At 38.8% G+C, this 24,844-nt stretch overlaps 1 protein-coding gene across 25 annotated transcripts in view; it reads left to right on the top strand.

Annotated features, from left to right (window-relative positions):
- Positions 1-24,844, top strand: part of LOC138755198 (CLIP-associating protein 2-like) — a 378,019-nt gene that overhangs the window by 269,005 nt on the left and 84,170 nt on the right. For all 25 annotated transcript variants that reach the window (XM_069920727.1, XM_069920718.1, XM_069920728.1 and 22 more), the window contains one exon: positions 22,805-22,968. In XM_069920727.1, the coding sequence (XP_069776828.1) occupies positions 22,805-22,968 (164 nt within the window). The remainder of the gene's footprint in view (positions 1-22,804; positions 22,969-24,844) is intronic.

The raw sequence follows: 24,844 nt of genomic DNA, 5'->3' as shown, positions 1-24,844 counted from the left end.
TCCACTGTTTTTCACATGATAATGTGATAGATTATATTTATATTGTATTTATATGTTTTAAAGGAGATAAATTGTGGCAGGTTTTTTTTAGTGTAGATCACATACAAATACTTCAAATCAGATCTCATTTAAAATGACAGAGCTCTGCTCAAGCCAGACAGTTCAGGCTCTGAGTGCCTTTGCAAAGACTTTGAAGAATGCCTATAAGGGCATCACAAGTAGGTGTTAATTGGGCGTGCTGTTTAGTTTTGGAAAGCAACAGATGAACAAAGTCGAAGGATGAGGTCCGCAGCCGCAGTTGGTTGTTCTAAGAGGGTCGTGTGTGTGTGTGTGTGTGTGTGTGTGTGTGTGTGTGTGTGTGTGTGTGTGTGTGTGTGTGTGTGTGTGTGTGTGTGTGTGAGAGAGAGAGAGGGGGAGAGAGAATGAACTTCTACAGTTCAGCAGCAGCAGCTGGGACTGGAACAGGACAAGCTGGCAAGTTTGTGGAAAAACCCCATTTTGAATTCTGTCTTCTTAGTTCAGTTTGTTCAAAGCCCTTGTGGTCCATACAAGAGAAGATGGCTAGCTGTATAATGTTTCACTTGAAATAAGGGAAACAGAAAAGGAACTCTGTGGTGACCTGAAAGGAAGAGGTTATCATATGGAAAACCCTGATGGGGCAAGTTTCTTCAGCAAGATACTGAAGTGGCTTATCGGAAGGGATCAGTTGTGGGTGTCAAACGAGCAACAAATCTCTCTCTGAAAACTGACAAGAACTTTCCTGAGCAGTAACCATTTACCTTTCAAGCACTGAAGCCTGGTGAACTTCATAAATGTTAAATTCTTTGAACAGTATAAGAATTGCCTGATAACAATGAACTTCGAGGAGTTAGAAGTGAGATTGGACTGTGAATCAAAAAACTTTTCTGAACTTAACACACACATTACATACACGTGTGCTTCGAATTAGAAGGGGGTTAAGTTAGGTTAAGTTAATAGTAATAAGTTAAAGTTTGATCCTTTTTTCACGTTTAAAGATCATTAAAAGCAACTTTTAGTAACCATTTGTCTTGGTGAATTTCTATAGCTGCTGGGTTTTGTGGTCCTCTGGGCTCATAACTATAGGTTAATGGCTTTGTGGCCAAGGTTGATATGAAGGTAGATAGAGGAGACAGGAAGTCTGCAGAAGGATTTGGACAGGTTGTGGGAATGAGAAAAGAAGTGACAGATGGTAATCAGTATGGAAAAGTGTCTGGTTAAGCAATTTGGTGGAAGGAATAAAGGCGTAGACCAATGGTTCTCAACCTTTTTCTTTCCACTCACATACCACTTTAAGTCATCCCTGTGCCATCGATGCTCTGAATTTCTCAGGGATTGCTTAAGCTGGGGTATGTGAGTGGGAAGGGAAGGTTGAGAATCACTGCTTTAGATCAATTGTTAATTAAATATTTTGCTTGAGAAAAATTGTCATTGAAACTGTGCACATAACGAGTTAAATAGGTTCAATTATAACAGTGGTTTTCAAACTTTTTCTTTCCACTCATACCATGTTAAGCAATCCCTTACTAATCACAGAGCACCTATGGCATAGGGAAAACTTAAAGTGGTATGTGAGTTGAGAACCACTGGCGTAGACTGTTTTCTAAATAGGGAGAGAATTCAGAAAGTCAAGCTCTAAAAGATCTTGGGAATACTGGTGAACAATTCCCTGAAGGTTAACATGCAAGATAAGAAGGTAGTAAGGAAGGTAAATGCAATGTTAGCATTCATTTCGAGAAGACTAGAATATAAAAGCAAGGATGTAATGCTGAAGCTTTGTAAGGCACTGGTCAGACTACATTTGGATTATTGTGAGGCAAGATGAGCTGGCTTTGGAGAGGATCCAGAGCAAGTTTATGAGAATGATCCCAGGGATGAGATGGTTAATGTATGTGGAGTGCTTGATGGCTCTGGATCTGTACTCACTGGAGTTTCGGATGAGGGAACAGCTAAGTGGAACTTCACAAATATTAAAAGGCTTTGATTGAATGGAAAAGATTTTTCCAGTTGTGTGAGAGTGTAGGATCAGTGGTCACAGCTTCAGAATAAAAGAATATCCCTTTAGAACACAGATAAGGAAAATTTCTTCACTCAAAAGGTTGCAAATCTGTGGAATTGGTGTCACAGATGGCCAGAAAGGCTAAGTCATTGGATATTTTTAAAGCAGAGCTCTGTAGGTTATTGATTAGTACACGTGTCACAGGTTCTGGGGATAAGGAAGGAGAATTGAGTTCAGAAGAAAAGTACATCAGCCATAATTTGAAAAGCAGAGCAGAATCAATGGACTGAATAGTGTAATGCTGCTCCAATGTCTTGTGGTCACACCACTGATGTTAGGCTCACTGCCTTGTGATTTCCAGGCTCATCTCTGCTGCCATTAGCTGACTTCCAATCATTTGGTGGCCAGTAAAGATTTCAAAATCACTGTCAAGGACCCAGCAAACTTCTCCCATTTCAATCCTGGGGAACTTTCCACCATTGTGTGCAATAAGTCATCTCATGCAGCTGTTTTAATTGTAACTTGTTTCAGAATTTCACTCCACCCTCCCTAAATTTTCCAATTGCAGTTTTTCTCCATTTGAATTCACGTGAGAAATATTAATTTAAGACCACATATATGTCCTTTGTCTCCATAAACAAATTCCCCCTTTGGAAACTAATGGGCCTATTCTCTTGGTTCTCTCTTGTCCTTCATATGTCTATTAAGTGCTTTACAATTTTATTAATGGCATTTCATATTTCCTCTTTGAGTTCCGAAAATGTTTTTTCAGTACCTTTTGCCATTTTCATTAGCGATACCCACCATATATCTTTTGTTTTCTTTACCCAACTCTTGAAATCCCTTGATCACCATGGTTTCTTGGACTTTTTATCTTTATGATCCACTGCTAAAGAAACACATTGGTTCAAAACTCTCATTATATCAGTTTTAAATTGATTTCATATTGACTTATCTAAAATTAGCTGCTATTTTGGTCAGGTCCAGTGTTTTGATACAGAAATAGGCCTTCTCCCATTTCAGTTCTGTAGTTTGTTTAGACCATCCTAATCTCTGTCCGCAGTTACCTTGAAGCTGAGAGTTTCTTGGACACTGTCTCCAAAATGCTCTTCCACTGACATTTCAGATTTTTCCTAACTACATTCCTGAAGATTAGTACTTGTCTTCCTTTGGTAACATACACTTAAAAGATTTTTCAGTCAATATTACAAAATTAGAGCAATTGAAAGCCCCTCCTTCTACAACTCCATTGCTTTCATGCACCTATACTGATTTGTCTACATATCTGTTCTTTCAATGCTGCTGATTGTTAAGAGGCCTGTAATATGACTTCGTATTGTTGCACTGCCCACATTGTCTTTTACGTTCCACACCTCTCTGTCATACTCAAAGTTTCTATTCCCTGGAATGTTGACTTTCTTATCCTGCCCTTCTTTCAAGAGACACACGAGAGATGGAATCTGGAGCAAAAGATACAATCCACTAGAGGAACAATGAGTTGAGCAGCATTCCACTTGATGAACCCTAAACAGCAACCATTCTTTTTTCCTGCTAATGCTATTCGACCCGTTGAGCTCCTCCAGCAGATAGTTTTTTTTTTGTTTTCATCGATATGTGCCATGCCAACAATATTGCCAACAATAAAAATATTCTAAAGTGCTAATCAATGCAGTAAGTTCTGCTTTACTTGTCACACTCCTTGCCTTAAAATGGATGCAGTTTAACCTTGCATTCCTTCCAACCTTGCCTCAGGGACTGACTTGGTTTGCCTTCTATATTTGTACCTTTCCTCCCCAAACTGTACATCTACTGTGTCTCATCCCTCTACAAAAACGTTTATATCCAAGCCAGCAACACCTGCAAAGCTTCCCACTTGGATCTTGGGCTTGTTCCAGTTCAAATGCAATCTATCCAGCTTGTAAAGGTCCAATCTTTCCTAGAAACCATCTTGAAAATGCAGAAATTTAAAGCCCGTTCTCCAATACAATCCCTTTAGCACAGTGGTTTTCCAATTGCCTCCCCACCCACCCCCCCACCCCCACACACAAACTCACATTCCACCTGAACCAATCCCTATGCCAAAAATACTCTGATTAGTAAAGGATTGCTTCAGGTGGGATGAGGATGGAAAGAATAAAGTTTGAAAGCCACTCTTTTAATCATACCTAATTGACTCATTATGTGCACTGTTTCATAACTCCAAAGGAAATGGGCCAATGACAATTTTTCTCAAGCAAAATATTTCAATAACAATTGGATCTTGAGCAGTGATTCTCAGCCTTCCCTTCCCACTCACATATCACAGAGGACGTATGGCTTAGGGATTACTTAAGGTGGAATGTGTGTTTAGGTGGGGGGGGGGATTTGAAAACCTCTACATATACATGACTCCCTTTATCATCTATTCCTATTCTTTCTGGATTATTAGAACTTGAGAGGTTCTCTCCTTCAGTCTGCTTTCCAGAGTCATCCCCTTTACAATGCCCTGCAACCTTTTCACAATATCCTTGATCCTGGCATCAGTGAGGCAATACATCATTCTAGATTCATCTGTGCAACCACAGAAGAGCTATTTTCTTCACTTGAGTTTCCTTCTACTATTGCATATGTCCTCTTGTTCCTCCCCTACCCAACCCATGCATCTGAGAAACTCGCAGACTCTGGCTGAAATCCTCAGAAAGACTCATTTAATCACCATTTTCCACCACAGAGAAACAGGATTGGAGTGAAATGCGCTTTGACATTTCCCTAATTCTCTTTGGCTTGGCTTCGCGGACGAAGATTTATGGAGGGGGTAAAAAGTCCACGTCAGCTGCAGGCTCGTTTGTGGCTGACCAGTCCGATGCGGGACAGGCAGACACGATTGCAGCGGTTGCAAGGGAAAATTGGTTGGTTGGGGTTGGGTGTTGGGTTTTTCCTCCTTTGCCTTTTGTCAGTGAGGTGGGCTCTGCGGTCTTCTTCAAAGGAGGCTGCTGCCCGCCAAACTGTGAGGCGCCAAGATGCACGGTTTGAGGCGTTATCAGCCCACTGGCGGTGGTCAATGTGGCAGGCACCAAGAGATTTCTTTAGGCAGTCCTTGTACCTTTTCTTTGGTGCACCTCTGTCACGGTGGCCAGTGGAGAGCTCGCCATATAATATGATCTTGGGAAGGCGATGGTCCTCCATTCTGGAGACGTGACCCATCCAGCGCAGCTGGATCTTCAGCAGCGTGGACTCGATGCTGTCGACCTCTGCCATCTCGAGTACCTCGACGTTAGGGGTGTGAGCGCTCCAATGGATGTTGAGGATGGAGCGGAGACAACGCTGGTGGAAGCGTTCTAGGAGCCGTAGGTGGTGCCGGTAGAGGACCCATGATTCGGAGCCGAACAGGAGTGTGGGTATGACAACGGCTCTGTATACGCTTATCTTTGTGAGGTTTTTCAGTTGGTTGTTTTTCCAGACTCTTTTGTGTAGTCTTCCAAAGGCGCTATTTGCCTTGGCGAGTCTGTTGTCTAATTAGCTGCTTGTCTACCCTCTTCTGCATACTTGTCAGCCCTTCCTCTAAATTTTTGTTTTGATTTCTTTTTTAAAAGTGCTCTCCAAATAAATTTCAGACTCGCCACTATCTGGTGCTCAAGCTCCAAACCCAGCACTTAAGCTGATCAAAGCATAATACCTTCTGCTAATGTGGTCAAATTGTTCTGAGGAATCATATATTAGAGTGCATACTATGGAAAAGGAGTTAATTTATTAATATCAGAACTATTTTTGGAAAGGAGTATTATACTTGCCCAGATTATTGCATTTCTTTGTAGAAAACAAACCAAAAGATTGTGGAAAAATTAAGTGCTATAAAATTAGAATTTAAGTGGTCATTACACAAGCAGTACCACATAAAATGAATACTGCATGAACTCCAAACCTAATCAGAAACTTAAGAATAGCTTGGCAAATGGGTGGAGAATAAATCATATGAATAACCTGGGGCATCATCATCTGCCATTTCCACCACCCACTACATGATCCAACCACCAGACACATTTTCCCCTCTCTGCCTTTCGCAGGGACTTCTCCTTCCATGGCTCTCTTGTCACCAATTTCCCACTTGGCACATTCCCTTGTGACCAAAGGAAATGCTGCACCTCCTCTCTCACCACCATTTGGGGCCCCAAGCAGCCCTTCCAAGTGAATCAACAATTCACCTGTGAATCTTCAGAGGTCATCCACTGCATCTGATGCTTCTGTCATCTACTTTGGAGAGACTGGATGCAGACTGGGAAATCACTTCGCTGAGCACCTTCTCTCAGTCTACTGCAATAGTGGGAAAACATTTTTTTACCCAGAGAAGTGTGAATCTGTGGAATGCTCTGCCACAGAGGGTGGTAGAGGCAGATTCGCTGATTATGTTTAAAAGAGAGTTAGATAAGACTCTAGTGGGCAAAGGAGTTAAGGGTTATGGGGATAAGGCTGGAAAGGGTTACTGATGGTAGTGATCAGCCATGATCTGTAAAATGGCGGTGCTGGCTCGACGGGCCGAAGGGCCTACTCCAGCTCCTATTGTCTATTTCCCAGTGACTATCCATTTCAATTCCCCAGTTCATTCACATGTTGACAACTCTGTCCATTGTCTCATGCACTTCCAGACTGACACCACACACAAATTGGAGGAATGAGACGTCATATTCCATCTGGAGAACCACCAACCAATTGGCGTTAACATTGACTCCCCACACACACACACACACACACACACACACACACACACATTAACAATGGAATTTTGTGAGATTCAGCTTTGAAAATAATGATTTGATCTTTTTCATATTTCAAGATATTTATTTTCACATTTCATGTGTAGATAAAGCCTGGATGCTCATGTTTGTGGTTAATTGAGTATAATCACAAATCATAACATTTCAAAAAATTTGGAAGATATTGATGTGAAATTAGGCAGTAGATGGAAAGAAAATGTCATTTAAAACAGGGGAGTTAAAGTTTGCTTTCAGTAACAATTGGGACTAGAGCAGTGACTCCCAACCTTCCCTTCCCACTCACGTACCACCTTAAGCAATCCCTTACTAATCACGGAGCACCCATGGCATAGGGATTGCTTAAAGTGATATGTGAATGGAAAGAAAAGGATTGAGAACCACTGGACTAAATGCTTGTTCACATTTGCCAAGTAAGATGTATTCCATTGAAAACTAATGCCTGTAAGAGAAAGATGGTCATTCCATTGCAAATTTTAAAAAAATGATTACATATAATTTTTTTTTTAAAAAAAGCATATAATGTTGCAAAGGTTAGTGATTGGTCAAATCTTTGGAACAATCAACAGAATCAATAAAGGATGACTCAGAAAACAACAGAAGGTCAAAGTAAATCATTAGATCAGGTTGCAGGAAGTGTGAAAGCAAAGAATAGAGGTGCTACAAGTGTCCAAAAAAGGGAATCACTGGGATTAACTTTGGTCCCTTAGAGTATGGAACCATTGAATTATTGAGAAAAATAGAAATAACAGAATTTTATTTCAATGATTTTGGTACACTATTTTGAATTTGCCATGGTAAAACATAACGAAAGCATCTGAATAAGACCAGAACATTCATGAACACAAGGAAGGAGATTAATAACATTAAAGCCAAGGCTGCGTAGTAGAGCAGCTGGTGGAGCCTGCTACCTCATAGTTTTGGACATCAGGTTCAATCCTGACCTCAGAAACTATCTGTGTTCTCCCTGTGATTGTGTGGGTTTCCTCTTGGTGATCCAGTTTCCTTTCACACTTCCAAAAATATGTGGGTTGTAGGTTAATTGACCATTCTAAATTGACCCTAGTCTATAGATTAATGGGGGTTGGTACAAATTCATTTTAACAAGTTAGAATATGTGGGGTGACACAGGAATCAGGAGTGTTTACTATCTGCATGAATGAAAAATAAGAGAGTGAATCTCTTATATCCAAATTTATTGACAATTCAATGTAGAAATTCTTGAAAGGGATGAATTTGTTAATTGAGTAGGTGCATATTTGGCACATGGCATACAATGGAAGAAAATATGAGGTAATTCTGTAGTTTTTTTTTGCTCTTAATCCAACATTTATATGCTCATTTGTATTCATTTTTTTTGAGGTTAAGGAAAGAAAAAGGGTATGTCGACTTTACTCACTGTGGCATTTTTTTTTTAAATCTGCAAGAATCTAATTTTTGTTCAAATTTGTGATCGGTCACTGCGCGTGGAGGAATGTGATGTCTCATAGCCCAAATGATGTAGGTTCATTTCTCACCTGTGTGACCATATGGGTTTTGCTTGGGCAAACTATCCAAAAGACATACTGGTTATTTGGTTAATTGGCTTCTGTAAATTTACTTGTGTGCAAATGACTGGTGGAAGATTTGGGGATATGTGTGTGTTAGTGGGAGTGTGTTTCAAAAAAAAATAATTGAGGCTAAGGAGTTTGAGACACTGGATGGGCCAGTGGCCTCCTATGCTATCAGGAAATGTAAAATTTTAATTGAGATTGTCAAAATTAAAGATAAAATGCAATAAAATGGAAATAATTTTTTTTTTGAAAACAGATTTAATTGATAGAATTAATTAAAAGAAAGTTAAATAAAGATAGGAAAACCAATTCATTTCAATTACCAATCAAGGTTAGCAACTCCTTTCAAATGAATAGGGTTGTGCTGTACATTCCAGCATTATTAGCCTAATGCTGAGAGGCCAGACACCAGACTATGAACTGGGTAGTGAGAAAGACAGAGGCACTGGCAGCTGATTTCCAAGCCACTCCTTACTTTGAAATTCAGCTGTGCTCCTACTGTACAAAGCAGTATGACAAGTTGAGCTAATTTGTCTCAACATAACCACCAGCTCCTGGTAAATATGATTGGTGCTGTCAATTAAATCAACAAAACAAACTTGTTGAAAATTGTAGGCAAATATAACCAGCAGCACAAACCTTATTTTATCATTGAAAGTTTAAAAGACAAGTAATTTTTGGTAGTTACAAGTGCAGTTTCTACCACTATCTGGTGTATATCATGTTAATTGATAGCTGGTAATATAATTTATTCATTGTGTATTGTACAAGAAGCTGAAAACCTCAGAGCTACACAATGGACTGTTCCACAGGATCTATCCTAATTTCATAGCTATTTATCCATCTTCTTGCAAACATATCCAATTTTATGTTACTATTCCCTTTAAATATTGTGCCTTGTTGCTGTTCAAAATTTTCTACATATCAACAATCTGCCATCCATAATGAATGACTTTTGGAGATGCGACATTTGAAAAGAGGGGCATGTGATCCATTTATGTTTGTCTTCTGGTGGGAATTTGATGTGAAAGTATGTGTGTACTTATATATTCTTCCTCTTGGCTCAGCAGCCATCAGGGAAATTATAATGTCTTAATTGCTATGTGATCTCTGACAGGGTCATTGGAGGTTGTGTTTTTTTTGGAGCAAGTTTGGAGTATTGGAGAACCTTAGCAAAGGGGAAGAGTGAAATTATTTAGTTATTTCAACAAGCAAAAAAGGAGTTTGCAAAATGTACAGTGCAAAAACAGCATTATATTAATGGAAACTATCCTCCATCATAGTTGGATAAATCTATAAGAAAAACTGTTAAACGTGTTTTCTACCCCAAAGGTATTGAACTGATGGCAACTAATTAGTCTTTATCTTTTTTTTTGCATGCAAACCCTTGTGTTGGAACTCTCAATAGAGAGTAAGTGTGTTCAGGATTTGTTGGAACCCTATTTGCATGAGAAAAATTAACCTTTTGCACTCTGCTGATCACAATTGATGGTACTTTGGAAGCCTGAGCAGTTTATTCATCAGTTGCTGCATTAAATGAGAACCAAAAATTAATTTTATTCCAGTACTAATTATGCTGCAATCCACTAATGATCTGGTGTTGCTTGTCATGTGTCTTTCTACATCATTCTTGTATTTTGACCTTTGGCGTAGAGTATTTCCTATTTTCCTTTATATTCTTAGATGCTTAGACTATATTATTTTGTACAAGAAGCTTGTCAAAAAAAGCTTCATTGCCATCCCACCTTCTCAATGTTTTTTTTTGTATCTCTATTCATAATTACAACAGATTATAAACCGTGCCTTTGAAACAAACTGTTCAGAACTTGAGGGATAACATTTTAGATTGGATCGAAGCAAACATATCTATATGTTGGAAAGAGTATTTGCAGGCATTTTGTCCTTTGGTGTACTGTATTAAATTTCAGATGTTATCTATCAATAACAGGAAAAAGTAATGTAATTTGTTTATTCAACCATGATTGTTTATTTAACTACCTTGTTTGCAAGGTAGAAATTTGCCACTTACTGGTTGAAAAAATCTAACTGAGAAATTCACAATGATATATTATTTAACAGTTATATTCAGTAGATTTAGAATTAATAAATTAGGGGCAAAAGAGATTTAAAACTATTGCATAGATTACTTTGATAATGGAAAGATTTAAAAGTTGATGGCACACAAACCCACAAACATTTGGAATCAGAAAATTCCTTGCATTTATAATTGCCTATAGTGATTTAATTGGTAAATGTTTTTCCATGAAAGTACCAGTCTTTCATTCATTCATTTACTTCAAGGGTGTTAAAACTTTAGTTTTATTTGGATGTACTATTCAGCCATAATTTCCTTAATTTGCAAGGAGGCAACCAAAGTTTATTTTTCTCAGGACATCTGGTTATTTTATCAATCTATGCATCAGATTGTCGAGAGCTAATGATTTTAATATTGATTTTACACATTTTTTTAAATGGTAGCCTCCAGATTGCCTAATATTACTCCATTTCCTGTGGAAAATTAATACCCCACTATTTTTAACTATGTTTCTAATGTGACATGAGGGTATTTTTTCATATACTGTATTACATCTATGCAAAATTCAAACTTACTCATCAGTAAGCAATGAGCTGCTGGAAAAACTCATCAGCTCACAAGGCATGCATGGGTATAAATGGTCAGTCATTGTTGTTCTTTGCGGTCCTTGAGCAGCTCATGGTTTGCTCAAGGATCCAGCATCTGAAGTTTTTGTGGTTTTTTTTAACCTCTCATCAGACAACCATTAATGGATTAATACATTGTTTCTGTAACCTCTGACCTGCTTATATACAATTTTCTTTAAAAATAGAGAGATTTTCTCAAGTTTGGCTGGAATAATTCTCATGTAAAATTAAGTGATGAGGAAAAGATTTTCTCAAATCTGAATGCACAGTGTTAATGAAATGAAAATGTGTCAAAAAATGTTCAAAATTTCTTGCATGGTAAAATCCATTCCTTGGTTATGGATTATTAATCTAAAGTTATGACAGTTTGTTTGGGATTCCTGTGTAAGGACTAAAAAGATTATTCAATCTGAATCAGTTCAGAACCAAAAACATAACTCAAGGTATTTTAAAGCTCTGCATAAAATATATCAATAAATGATTGTAAACCATTGATTAAAATACAAAACATGTATAATCCCACAGGATCCCAAGGGCCTATTAGAGAATTTCATTTCAATGCTTGCACTTCATTGTCAATATGAATTTCGTGTTTTTTGTAAGGTCCTGCTTTAGAACTGTTTTTAGATTTGTCAATAGCCTCCAATACCTTGTTGGTAATTAAAAAAGAAAATAATTTTTTTTAAATGTCAGTGATCCTGGAGCTGCTGTAATGGCAGCGCTGGTGTGGACAGCGGAGGGCAGTGACACCATTTCTCCGAAGGGTTCAATGGCCTGGTCCAAATGCCAGCAGTTCCGTAAAAGCGCCAAACTGCCTTTTGGAGGAGTCAACGATATTATTAAACAAATCTCCTGCAACTGCAGGGTCTGTGCCCAAGATACGTGTGCTCAGCAGGGATTGCAGGCTTTGGGGTGCAGTGGACTGGCACAGAGAACCATAAAATGGAAGAACACCCTGAAAAAATGAGAAGCAGAGGAGATCATCCTACAGGATGGTGACCACTGCAGCAGACCTGCAATGAGCTCAGTGACTGATGTACCCACACAGGTTGCAGATTTTAGGAGACTGGCTCAGGGGAGCCAGGTAACACAGCTGGGATTCAAGAGGATGCTTAGGGCAAGGAGGTTTCCCAAAGGGCCTCGGGTGCGGAAGGCCTTGATCAGGTTTGAATCTGGAACTGAGGTTGCCAATGGTATAAACTGGAGTCTGTGCAGCTGCAGAGTCCATGGGTGCACTGGAGCAAAATTCACAGATATAAAGGGATTCTCTTGTTTCTTTCTTCTACTTAGGGGTGCTGAGCAACATTGATGGTGACTCTAATGGCAGTTCTGTTTATTATTTTGTTTTGTACTAGTACATGACAATAAAAGAAACTTGCATCATGTAAATGTGTAGTTATGGCATGCAATATGCCTTCATTTAAAATTTCTTTCCGCTTTTGTATTACCTTTCTCTTGTGCGTAGTCCATTTTGTCTCAATTATTTTTATATTTGAGATATTTTCTGACTCTTTGTATTTTAATCTCTATTTTTTTTATTTAAAATCTGTTCTTTTTTATCAAGATTATTTTTCTACATTTCATTGAATGTTCAGGTTGAAGTAGTTTATGATGAGCATTCTATTGACTTTGGATGCAACTAAATTTTCAAACTTTTAATACATTCTCATTGAAGTTGGCTGCTTTGATCAAATTAGACTTACAAATAATAGCTTCAACACTATCGGGTTCAATTTGTTTCTGCATTATTATCAGTTCCTGCCTTTGAAGAGAACAACGATAACTTACCACTTCCCTTTTCATATGTCATCTTGCCTCATATTAACAGATTTCATTGCTAATTTGTCTTGTGCTTGGCTAATCAGGATATCTATACTTGTATAATTTTTGTTTCCATTGATTCATTTTTTATTCCTGTGGGGATTGGTCAAACCATAATATCCTTTTCTGACAAATACTTGCAAGTTTTACTATGTTTATGACTTGTCCAACAAAATACCATATGATTTTTTGATCCATTCTGCAATTTATTGGAATTCTTTACAACATCTGACAGTCGAAAATAGTCCTGAATTTAAGATTAATATGTTACAGGTCTACCCCATTTTGTGAATGCCTGCACTTGCTTTATGAAAATTCTCTTTTATGAAAGGATTTGAATGGGTTTTTGCTTTTACAAAAAAAGCCATTTCATCTTACGAAAGGTTTCATGGGAAAGCTCTAGTAAAGTAGGGTATACCCTAACTAGAATTAGTGGTGGCCAACTCTGGTATGTTTTGAACCAAAAATATTCTGCTCTGCCGATACTCTGCTTGAGATGCTAACACCAAATGTTAATTTTTATCAGCCTTAAACTTTGTCTCTCAACTTTTTTCCTATACTATAGTACACTCATAAAAACTGAACAAAATAAGGATTGATTAAATTGAAGCATATAAGAATGTGATTTGGCATTGACCGCATGTCACATCTGTATTGAACATGTTATTGTTGAGCAGGCATAGTTACATGATGAAATTTCTACCTGTTAAAAGATTCTTTGACACTGAAAATGGGGAGTACACACTTATGATCATCAATAGAGACTGCAATGATCTGGATTTCTCCTGTGTTCATGCTTATTTCGTACCAGCTTCATTAAATGCAGACTCCATCAGCAATTAAATGTCAGCACATTTGAGAAGGAACATTCTCACTTGATACCAGTGCTCCTAAATCATTGATCTTCACCCCATCTTGATCTTGAAATCTTCAACTGAAACATATTGCTTTTGTCTCTTCCTTGGAAAAAATAGTTGCCTCTCCAAAATCTTTATCTCCTGCTTACTTTCATTTTCTGATTTTTTTTCCCCATTAAAATTCACAGTGATTAACACCACCTATTTGAGTATACATCTGAGCTTTTACTTGCAAATACTTGTTTTTTGTATTTAAAAAAATTGACATTTCTGTTGATGTCATCTTGGATTGCAGGATACTCAATTCTTCCTCCATTAATCTAAAAATACGCCCATTAACCACTATCAGATTAAAATGAAGGAACAGTCTGCCTTCCCGTTTCTAAATTGATGAATTCTTTCTTTCATTGTTTCTTCAGGATTCTTTATGATTGAAATAATTAATGGCAAATAAGGAAATAAATTTGTACTTATTTAATTCCAACTTTTTATAGAGATACTATCAAATCAGGCTTAATCAATTATTTTTGTGTAATGTACCTTTGAAACTGCAGATGCTATCTTATTTACATTGCATTAATCTCAGTTTAGTTTATTTACAGATTTTATTCTTAGCATATACATTAGCATGTGCTGAGGTTAGTGAAGTACACAGAAGTGCTGGAGGACTTCAGCAGGTCATGCAGCATCCATGGAAAGCAAAAAGCGGTTGATATTTTGGGCCTGACCCCTTTTTCAGATGTGCCAAAAGTCAGGCAGATGCCCAAATAAGAAGGTGGGGAGGAGTACAGGCTAGATGATAGGTGGATAGAGCTGGGGCAGAGAAAAGGGAGCTGAGATGCAATGAGGATGGAGAAGAGTATGGAGAAAATTCCTCTCTGGTAGGAGAAAGGAAAGTGGCTTTGGAACTTGAGGAAGGGAGTGGAGGGATGAGGGAAAGTGAGAGAATGGAAGGGAGGGGGCAACCGGAAATTGGAGGTTGCTACTGATGCCATTTGGTTTAAGTCTGCTGAGACATAATATTAGATGTTGATCGTCCAATTTCTGTGTGACCTCACCCTGCAGGGCAAGCTGATTTTTTTTTTCTTCCTTCTGTTTTTACTTTTCAGGAACTTAATTGTTTTGCAAAAAATTATACTTGGCCTATTTGAATATACTTAATTGAAGAAACACTTCTGATGCTGTTTGTATACTTAATATTGTATGATAATTATATGGTCCTGAACTATTTTGCAACATGAAATGACTATTCCTTTCATGTATTGATATTATTTGGAACTGAAATTAAAGATCCCTGGTTTCCACTTGTGGAATGGATATTCCAAAAAAAATTAAGGAAATGAAAATGAAGGCACTTTAAATTCTTGCATTGCTGAGGCAAGAGCCATTTTATGGGATTGGCTGTCATTTCATATGCCAATGTGAAGAATGTCCTTTTTGATGTTGACAGTTTGCTATTTTACGCACTTGTAAAAATCATTGTTGTCTGTTTCGTTGCAAGAATTATATTGTGGAGAAGAGCATTTGTTGATACACTTCTTCATGTTACAGTGAGCTGGTAGAAATGAAGACATTGTAAATTGTCTGTTCATAAGGATTGTCTTCATTGTTTTGATGGAGTATCACTTCATGAAACCAGTAGGTTTGTGATAGGCTATAAGTAAATAGCTTGGAAAATGTATTCAAAACAATGGTTCAAGTTTTTTTGTTAGGTACATTGCTATGATAAAAACATTCTGTATTTTAGAAGTGATGCTGGTTAACACAAAAAATACTTTGTCACAAGGATATCATTTTCTTCATTTCACTATGTGGAAAATGCTAATGTTTTAAGAATGGATTTTCCAAACAATTTTCCTGTTTCACCTCTCTTCCAAACACCTCACTCAATTTTCCCACTACCCCCAACCCCAAAATAACTCGATTGTGAATTTTAACCAGTCTAATGAGCATTTATATTGGAAAGTTCCCTGGAAATTATCTGGATCAGGCTTTGTACCTTGCCATATTCATAAAACCTGTTCAGACCAACTGGCTGGAGGTCCTGCAGATATTTTTTACGACTCCTGCTGTGGCCTGTGGTCTCCAGTTGCTCAAAAGGACATCCATTAAGCAAAGTGACCTGCCTCAATATTCTCTCAGCCAGTGGTGCTTGTGTCCACCATGATAAAATGCGTTGGTTATGGAGCAGATCAAATTCTGCCCAGACCCACTTCAACATGCCTGCCACCATCACAAGTCAACAGCAGATGGAATCTTGCTGCCCTCGACTCTGTGTTAGATCACCTGGATAACAAGAACACCTCTGGAAGGTTGTGGTTCATCGATTACAGCTCAACTTTTAACACCATCGTACCAGCAAAACTAATAATCAAACTCAACAATCTGAGACTCTATTCCTACCTTTCCAATTGCTTCCTCAATTTCCTCATTGGATTGGCAACATCACCTCCTCATTGCTGCCAATCAAAATCGGGGCAACTTCAGGCAACTTATACTTAGTCCCCTGCTTTATTCTCTCTACAGCCATGATTGCATATACAAGCTCAACTCCATTGCAATCTATAAATTTCCTGACAACACCACAATTGTTTCCCAAATAATGGCTAATGATGAGTCAGAATATTGGATGGTGAACAAGAATCTGCTTGTGTGGATGCAGAACAGCAACCTTGCTCTCAACTCTCAATATCATTAGGCTCAATGATCCTATAGTGGTCTTTAGGAAGGAGAGACCAAAGAATCATGGGATGATTAGGAAGAAGGTTAATAGCTTCAAGTTCATGGATCCACATATCAGAGGACAATAGACAATAGGTGCAAGAGTAGGCCATTTGGCCCTTCAAGCCACCGCTATTCACTGTGATCGTGGCTGATCATCCACAATCAGTACTCTGTTCCTGTCTTCTCCCCATATCCCTTGACTCTGCTCTCTTTAAGAGCTCTCTCTTACTCTTTCTTGAAAGCATCCAGAGAATTGGCCTCCACTGCCTTCTGAGGCAGAGCATTCCTCAGATCCACAACTCTCTGGGTGAAAAAAGTATTTCCTCAACTCCATTCTGAATGGTTTACCCCTTATTCTTAAACTGTGGCCTCTGGTTCTGGATTCCAACAACATCGGGAACATATTTTCTGCCTCTAGCATGTCAAATCCCTTATTAATCTTGTAATTTTTAATCAGATCCCGTCTCATCCTTCTAAATTCCAGTGTATACAACCCCAGTCACTCCAATCTTTCAACATGTGCCATCCCGAGAATTAACCTCGTGAACCTATGCTGCATTCACTCAATAGCAAGAATGTTCTTCCTCAAACTTGGAGACCGAAGCTGCACACAACACTCCAGGTGTAGTCTCACCAGGGCCCTGTACAACTGCCAAAGAATGCCTTAGTGCCTTTACTCATCACCCTTTGTTATGAAGGCCAACATGTCATTAGCTTTCTTCACTGCCTGTTGCACCTGCATGCTTACTTTCAGTGACTGATGTCGTTATACTTCCCCTTTGACACCATTCAAATAGTAATCTGCTTTCCTGTTCTTGCCACCAAAATGGATAGCCTCACATTTATCCACATTTAACTGCATCTGCCATACATCTGCCCACTCACCCAATTGTCTAAGTCATTATGCATTTTCATAACATCCTCCTCACATTTCACCCTGTCACTCAGCTTTGTGTATTCTGCAAATTTGCTCATGTAGCTTTTAATTCCTTTATCTAAATCATTAATGTATATTGCAAATAGCTGAGGTCCCAGGACCAAGCCTTGCGGTACCCCACTAGTCACTGCCTGCCATCCTGAAAGGGACCTATTATTCCCTACTCGTTGTTTCATGTCTGCCAACCAATTTTCTATCCATGAGAATACCCTACCACCAATACCATTTGCTCTAATTTTGCCCACAAATCTCCTTTGTGGGACCTTATCAAAGGCTTTCTGAAAGTCTAGGTACACTCCATCCACTGGTTCTCTCTCATTACAACCCTCAAAAAAATTCCAGAAGATTAGTCAAGCATGATTTCCCCTTCGTAAATCCATGCTGGCTCGGACCAATCCTGTTACTGCTAATCGAATGTGCAGCTTTTTCATCTTTTATAACTGACTCCAGCATCTTCCCACCACTAATATCAGGCTAACCGGTCTATTCTTTCCTGTTTTCTCTCTCCCTCTTTTCTTCAAAAGTGGGATAACATTAGATACTCTCTAATCTGCAGGAACTGATCCTAAATTCGTAGAACATTGGAAAAAGGTTACCAATGAATCCATGATTTCTCGAGCCACCTCCTTAAGTACCCTCGGTTGCTGCCTATCAGGCCCTGGGGATTTATCAGCGTTCAGACCCATCCACTGGCCACCGAGACAGAGGTGCACCAAAGAAGAGGTACAAGGACTGCCTAAAGGAATCTCTTGGTGCCTGCCACATTGACCACCGCCAGTGGTCTGATATCGCCTCCAACCATGCATCTTGGCGCCTCACAGTTCGGCGGGCAGCAACCTCCTTTGAAGAAGACCGCAGAGCCCACCTCACTGACAAAAGACAAAGGAGGAAAAACCCAACACCCAACCCCAACCAACCAATTTTCCCTTGCAACCGCTGCAACCGTGCCTGCCTGTCCCGCATCGGACTTGTCAGTCACCAACGAGCCGGCAGCAGATGTGGACATATCCCTCCATAAATCTTCGTCCGCGAAGCCAAGCCAAAGAAAGAAAGAAAGACCCATCAGTCTACCTAACACGATTTTCTGCCTAATGTGAATTTCCTTCAGTTCCTCTGTTACCTTAAGTCCTCTGTCCACTATTACATCTGGGAGATTGTTTGTGTCTGCCCTAGCAAAGACGGATCCATAGTACCTGTTCAGCTCGTCTGCCATTTCTTTGTTACCCATCATAATTTCACCTTTAAGGGTCCAACTTTGATCTCAACTAATTTTTTCCTCTTCAAAAGAAGCTTTTACAATCCTCCTTTATATTCTTGGCAAGCTTACCTTCATACCTCATCTTTTTTTCCCCGTATTGCATTTTTAGTTATCTTCTGTTGATCTTTAAAAGTTTCCCAATCCTCTGGCTTCCTGCTCATCTTTGCCATGTTATACTTCTCTTATTATTATACTGTCCTTGACTTCCCTTGTCAGCTATGGTTACCCCTTAGATTCTTTTTTCCTCTTTGGAATGAACTAATCTTGCTCCTTCTGAATTATTCCCAGAAATACTTGCCATTGTTGTTCCACTGTTAACCCTGCTAGGGTATCGTTCCAGTCAACTTTGGCCAGCTCCTCCCTTATGGCTCTTTGTTCAACTATAATATTGACACTTCCAATTCTCCCTTCTCCCTCTCAAATTGTAGATTAAAACTTATATTATGGTCGCTACCTCCTGTTGGCTCCTTTACCTCAAGCTCCCTTTTCAAATCTGGTTCATTACACAACAGTACATCCAGAATTGCTTTCTCCCTGGTACGCTCTATTACAAGCTGCTCTAAGAATCCATCTTGGAGGCACTCCACAAACTCCCTTTCTTGGGGTCCAGTACCAAAGAAGATTAAAAAGAAGGTATAGACTTTGCCATGGGTAAGTTCACAGTGGGAATTAAATAGCAATAACAGAGAATTTTTAAACACCGTGGGAAAGTTGGTAGTGCTATAGTACACAATTTATAAAGACTGTGGGGAGAAAACTATGGTGAACTTAACTTCCCCATAATGATGTGAGGCAGAGAAACCCCTCCACGAATGCTCCATGCATGCAGCCATACATACAGCCCTTTTTCTGCCACACAGAATTCTGGGAGGGCAGGACTGCCATTGCTTTTTGCCACTGTACTTATAAATTGTGCATGATAGCGCTACCAACTTTCCCACGCTGTATAAATTGTCTGCTATTGATATTTGTTGCTAGCACTTTCCAATAATCAGCTCATACTGTGCTGTACATAAAGCTTAATTATGTTATAATTGAGCATGATTAATTTTGTTTAAATATGAGATCATAATACTTTGATCTGGATTTAGGGCAGGTCCACCATCGCTCAATGTATCATGATGTCACTGGTAGCAGATAGAACAGTTCTAACCCTGGGGATGTCTCCTTGCAAGTGTGAATGCGTGCAATGTCCCAGTTAAGAATGGTCAAGTGAACAGCAAAAACATCGTTCATATCCCAGGACACTGAACGGTCGTTTAGTGAGACACAAGTGTAAAAGCGGCTTGAAATGCCAGAGTTCTGTAGCAAGCAAGAAGAATTTCAGTGCATATGTGTATATATTTTTGACAATAAATTCTCATCACCTACAATTAAGGTTTTCCATGGAATAGATGAAGGAAGATAGTTGGGTATGAATTGTGATTGAACTAGCTGTCTACCAGATGTATCCAAACTGAGACAGAGTTGAAATTTGCCTCTCAACTTTATCTGGGCCTTGTTACTTTAGAGTTCCCATAAGTAGATAAATAAAGGTGCTGAATTTCAAGGAATTTTACTGATTGTTGGGCTGTCAGTGGATTCTCAGGTGAATCTTCATTATTACTCATTTTTTCACAAGTAAACACGTCTGGTTGACAGAGAAATTGGGGTGAAAACTCGGGGAGAATTTTCAAGAGAATCTAGAGGTAAGATTTTGAATAGAATTCTGCGATTCATTTTCTATGAAAAATAAGACATTAATTAAAAGTGGGAATTTCATGTGAGTTGCAGGAATTCTGCAATTTTTGTTTGAGGTTATTTTGCAATCCACATCTGAACAACATTTCCAAGACTTTTTGGCATTCAAATGCCCCACGAAGCTCGTGGGATACATCAAAGCTACACTTTCAACATATCTATTAAAAGAGCCCCCCCCCCACCCCCTTCTCTCAATATACGCCCACCACCTGGTGAATATCCCACTTTTAAATAGTGTACTTAGCTCTTTTCAGGCCTCTTAAAATCGTGCTCCCAAATCACTTAATCCTTCTCCTAGCTGATCTCATGACCCAACTCACCATCTATACCAGTCGCCTCAAACCAATGATGACAAAAATTGGCAGCAGAAACTTGCCTCAATTCCTCTACTTATTGGCCTGAATTACTGGCAAAGCAGATGAAGGAAGGGTCTTTTCTCCTATAAAGCTAACTTAGTAATGCTCGTGCAATATTATCAAGTCAACAATGTGGCAATCTTTTCGTGTACCTATGCAAGTTTGAATGAAGGTGTTAGGTTGCTCTTCAAGGAATCATAAATTTTTTTTTGTGGATTTATTCTGGAAACTTTGCACAATAATATTGTGCCCTAACGTGAGGAAGTAGACATTTAGCCCTCCATATCCTTGCCATTTACTGGGGACCCTGCTGCAATTAACGCTATTTTTTCAGCAATTGTCCCCATTGCCTTCCATGTCTCGCTTTCTTGGTGTAATCATGAATTATAGGGGACTGTTCCTGCTGTAGGTTCTCTTGTGATCTATTTTTATGGCTTTTGGTGCTTTTTATTTTGCATTATTCTTTCATGTGTCAGATGTAATTTCTGCAAAGCTGAGCATTGCAATTTAATCAATATTTTTTGATCTAACAAATTACTTTATCCACATCCAAGGGTATTTAGATCATCACTGATATAATGTAGGGGGGTTCCCCCACACTTTGATGAAGGGCTCAAGCCTGAAACATTGGTGATATATCTTTACCTTCGCTACATAAAGGCACTGTTTGACCTGCTGAGTTTCTCCAGCATTTGAGTGTTTTTTCAATTAACCATAGTGTCAACAGAATCCTGTGTTTTAACCCCTGGGTCAATAGCTCCTTCAGGATGTTGTATTTGCCTTGCTCTGGAAGCTGCTGTAGAAAATTGACGACCCTTGCTGCCGTTTCCTGGTCGAACAAGCTCACCTCGTAATAGTAACAGGTGTCATTGGCATTGATCTGTCATAGGTGGAACTGTGCTTCGGCCTGTTCGAACCACGTGTGGCTGTAACGCCCAGAAAGTCAGTAGCGTCAACGAAACCGTGTGAAGAGCTGTTTATTCCATCATCTTCAGGTCCAACTGCCTGCAGCCATACTAGCCTGAGAACGCCCGATCTCGTCTGATCTTCAGGTCCAACTGCCGGTTTGACCTGTCAGGGTCACCAATGTAGCGTGCGTGCTACCGCAGAGTGTGGAAAGAACACGCACACGCATATATATACACACAGACACACACACACACACACACACACACACACACACACACACACACACACACACACACACACACACAGCATCGAAATTGAAGACTGGTTTATTGCACAGGCATCTTTGTTTATATTCACTCCTCGCTGCTGACATCGGGAGTGGCATCACGGCAGCACCGGTCTCCTGCTGTTACTTGCTGTTTCCCGCCTTGCAGGTGGTCACCTGGGATGAAGGTCATTGGCCCCCGCAGGGTCTGTGCAGTCGCCGCGTTCATCGGCGATTGCATCCTGGTTAGCGGGCCATACAATATTATCTTTTTGCTTGCATTGATATTTTAGGCCACAAATGCAGTTGTTCCTTAGCTATGAGATTTTTCAGTATTGCAAAACAAATCCATGCATTTTGCAGTATGATCTGGTGTATCACTTATATGGGATTGTCATCCCATCCACTTTATGTATTATCTTATAGATGTCAAAATGGATGATGGGGATGCGGGAGAATAAAATAGGACTAGTGTAGGATTGGAATATTGGAAGGGAAACAAGCTCATCCAAGTGCTAACTGGATACATTTTAAACTTGATTTTGTGCCATTTTGCTGCAACCACAAAGTCCATGCATGTGAAGCTACCTTCCAGAAATGGTCTTTTGTTGCATGGCTACAAGGCAAGAGTCAAATTACCAGTCTTGACTTCTTGCCACCTTAATGGTGTTGCTCACTCACCTAATTTGCATTGTGATTATATAACTGTACAAATCAGGGACAGAATTTCAGATTTAGCTCATTTTTTTATATTTGTGAATTATTTCTTGATATATGAAATAATAAAAAATATTCTGGACATCAGTTGAATAAAATTAAAAGAATTTTTTTAAAAAATACATTATATAATACACATGCAAACTCATCTGATGATTTCTGCTTGGCTGTTGTTATTGTCATTTAGTGAATTTAAAACTTTCATTGAGGTACAATTCTGAAAATATCAATTTTTTTTCAGGTTTTCAGTATGTTTTTGGAAACTCTAGTTGACTTCATTCATGTGCACAAGGAAGACCTTCAAGATTGGCTATTTGTTCTGCTGACCCAACTATTGAAGAAAATGGGTGCTGATTTACTTGGTTCTGTACAGGCAAAAGTACAGAAAGCACTTGATACCGCAAGGTCAGCATTATGTTCCAACTCTCAAATTTTGATTCTATTTTGTTTGTAAATGACATTGTGTTTTTCAGAGAAAACTAATTTAGTCGTTTGTCTAGAATTTCTTGTTGCCCTTTATCTTGTGGGCAATCCTCTCATGCGCTTGTTCAGATGTTCATATCAAGAAATACAAGGAAATAAGTGTTTGAGAATTTGATATGATCCGAATGCGCTCTATTAATTACAAGTTAAAGAGAAAATTATCGGGATTATCATACTATTTTATTTGTCAACATATATAGGAACTTAGAGACATCTAGAAGGTATCAAATCCAAGTAACAGCAGGAAATAAACTCAGAATTTATAACTCACGAGTGAGAAAATATCTGATAATATTTTAGGCGAGACTAAAATCTTCTTCATTCATCATTCTTTACCCTTAATTGACTTTTAAAAGATGGTGGTGAGCCACTATCTTCAACAGTTGCAGTCCTGATAAAAGTATTACCCTTCTGCTTTTTGATAACGTGAACCACGACTTAAACCCAGCCCCTATGAAGAAACAGTATATTTCCAAGTTAGGATGAACTTGACTGTTGCAAAAAACATTCAAATATATTGTAGAATTGAAAGAATATGAGAAATCAATAGTCTAATAGCTTTTAAAGAAAATGACCTTAGAAGCTTCCAAAATTGTGCTTATTAATCCAGATATTCAAAAGCTAGAGTATGTTGTTCATATCCTCTGGCTAAAGATCAACATGCAATATTTGCGAATGAAACAAGGTCCTGGCTTTCTCATTTGCTTATGCAAATAAAGATCTGTCCGAAAGGCTGGCAGAACAAGTTTAATTTGAAATTATGGAGCAGTGCACTCTACTAGTTAAACCAGACCAAAAATAACAGGCAAGTTTTAAAAATGTACAGGCTTGAGTTTGGAACTGGATATCCTGTTTGCACACCATCATCTGTCACTACCTCTTAACCCAATTGCTGTCCTTATTGCCTTTTATTTTCTTGCCTGAGGTTAACATCACAGTGGAACACTCCTTAGTTACTAATAGATTTGTACTTACACTGACAGTGATGTTTATAGTCCATTTCACCATTCAAGAGCAAATAGCTGAAAACCCCTGTCCTTAGGGGTTGCTTAGGGACTAAGTGGCAAAATGGGTATGCTGTCATTTAACTTCTGGTGCCTTCAATTTCAGCTTTGATTTGTATCATTAATAGCTTGAGCTGAGTTTATTCACTTCTTTCCCAGCCAATGTTCAACTTCCCACAAAGTGAAAATTGCACAAATATGAAATTCTAGTTGCATCTCTGACCATTGTGTCAATGCCCTCTGAAACCTGGTTATTTATTTCCTACGTGCTTTATACTGAGCTTAAGTCCCTGACATGAGATTGTAAATATCGGCCATCTCATTTAGAAAATTTAAGATGTCTGGTTTGGCAGTTCACAATTGTACTTGAGCATTGGGTTTAAGTTACAGTACAGAAGCAGAAACATCTAATTTGTGTGACTGACCAAAATCTTGTATTTCTCCAGTCGTTATTTACCTCTCAATATCTCAGTATTTCACAGTGAACAAACATGAGATAAGTGGCAGTACCAATGATGGATGATTGGTACTTGAGTGCTACTTGATTGAAAGCGTAATGGTTCATTTAAATTTGCAAAAATAAATTCTACAGATTTGGCAAAATACTCTTCCTTGTGTCCTGGAGAACTATAATACAAATTGATTTTTGTTGACAAATTCTGAAAGTATAGTAGCAACAAGCTGTGCCACTTAATATATCTTCATTAACCTCCCCAGAAAAATACAAGGTAACAACAATGAAAATTGGATTGTATTTTGGATAAGAATTGAGAAGGTAGAGGAAATGAATGTCA

This window comes from Narcine bancroftii, chromosome 2 (assembly GCF_036971445.1).
Source record: "Narcine bancroftii isolate sNarBan1 chromosome 2, sNarBan1.hap1, whole genome shotgun sequence".
Taxonomy (NCBI): domain Eukaryota; kingdom Metazoa; phylum Chordata; class Chondrichthyes; order Torpediniformes; family Narcinidae; genus Narcine; species Narcine bancroftii.
This window is presented reverse-complemented; position numbering and strand designations above follow the sequence as displayed.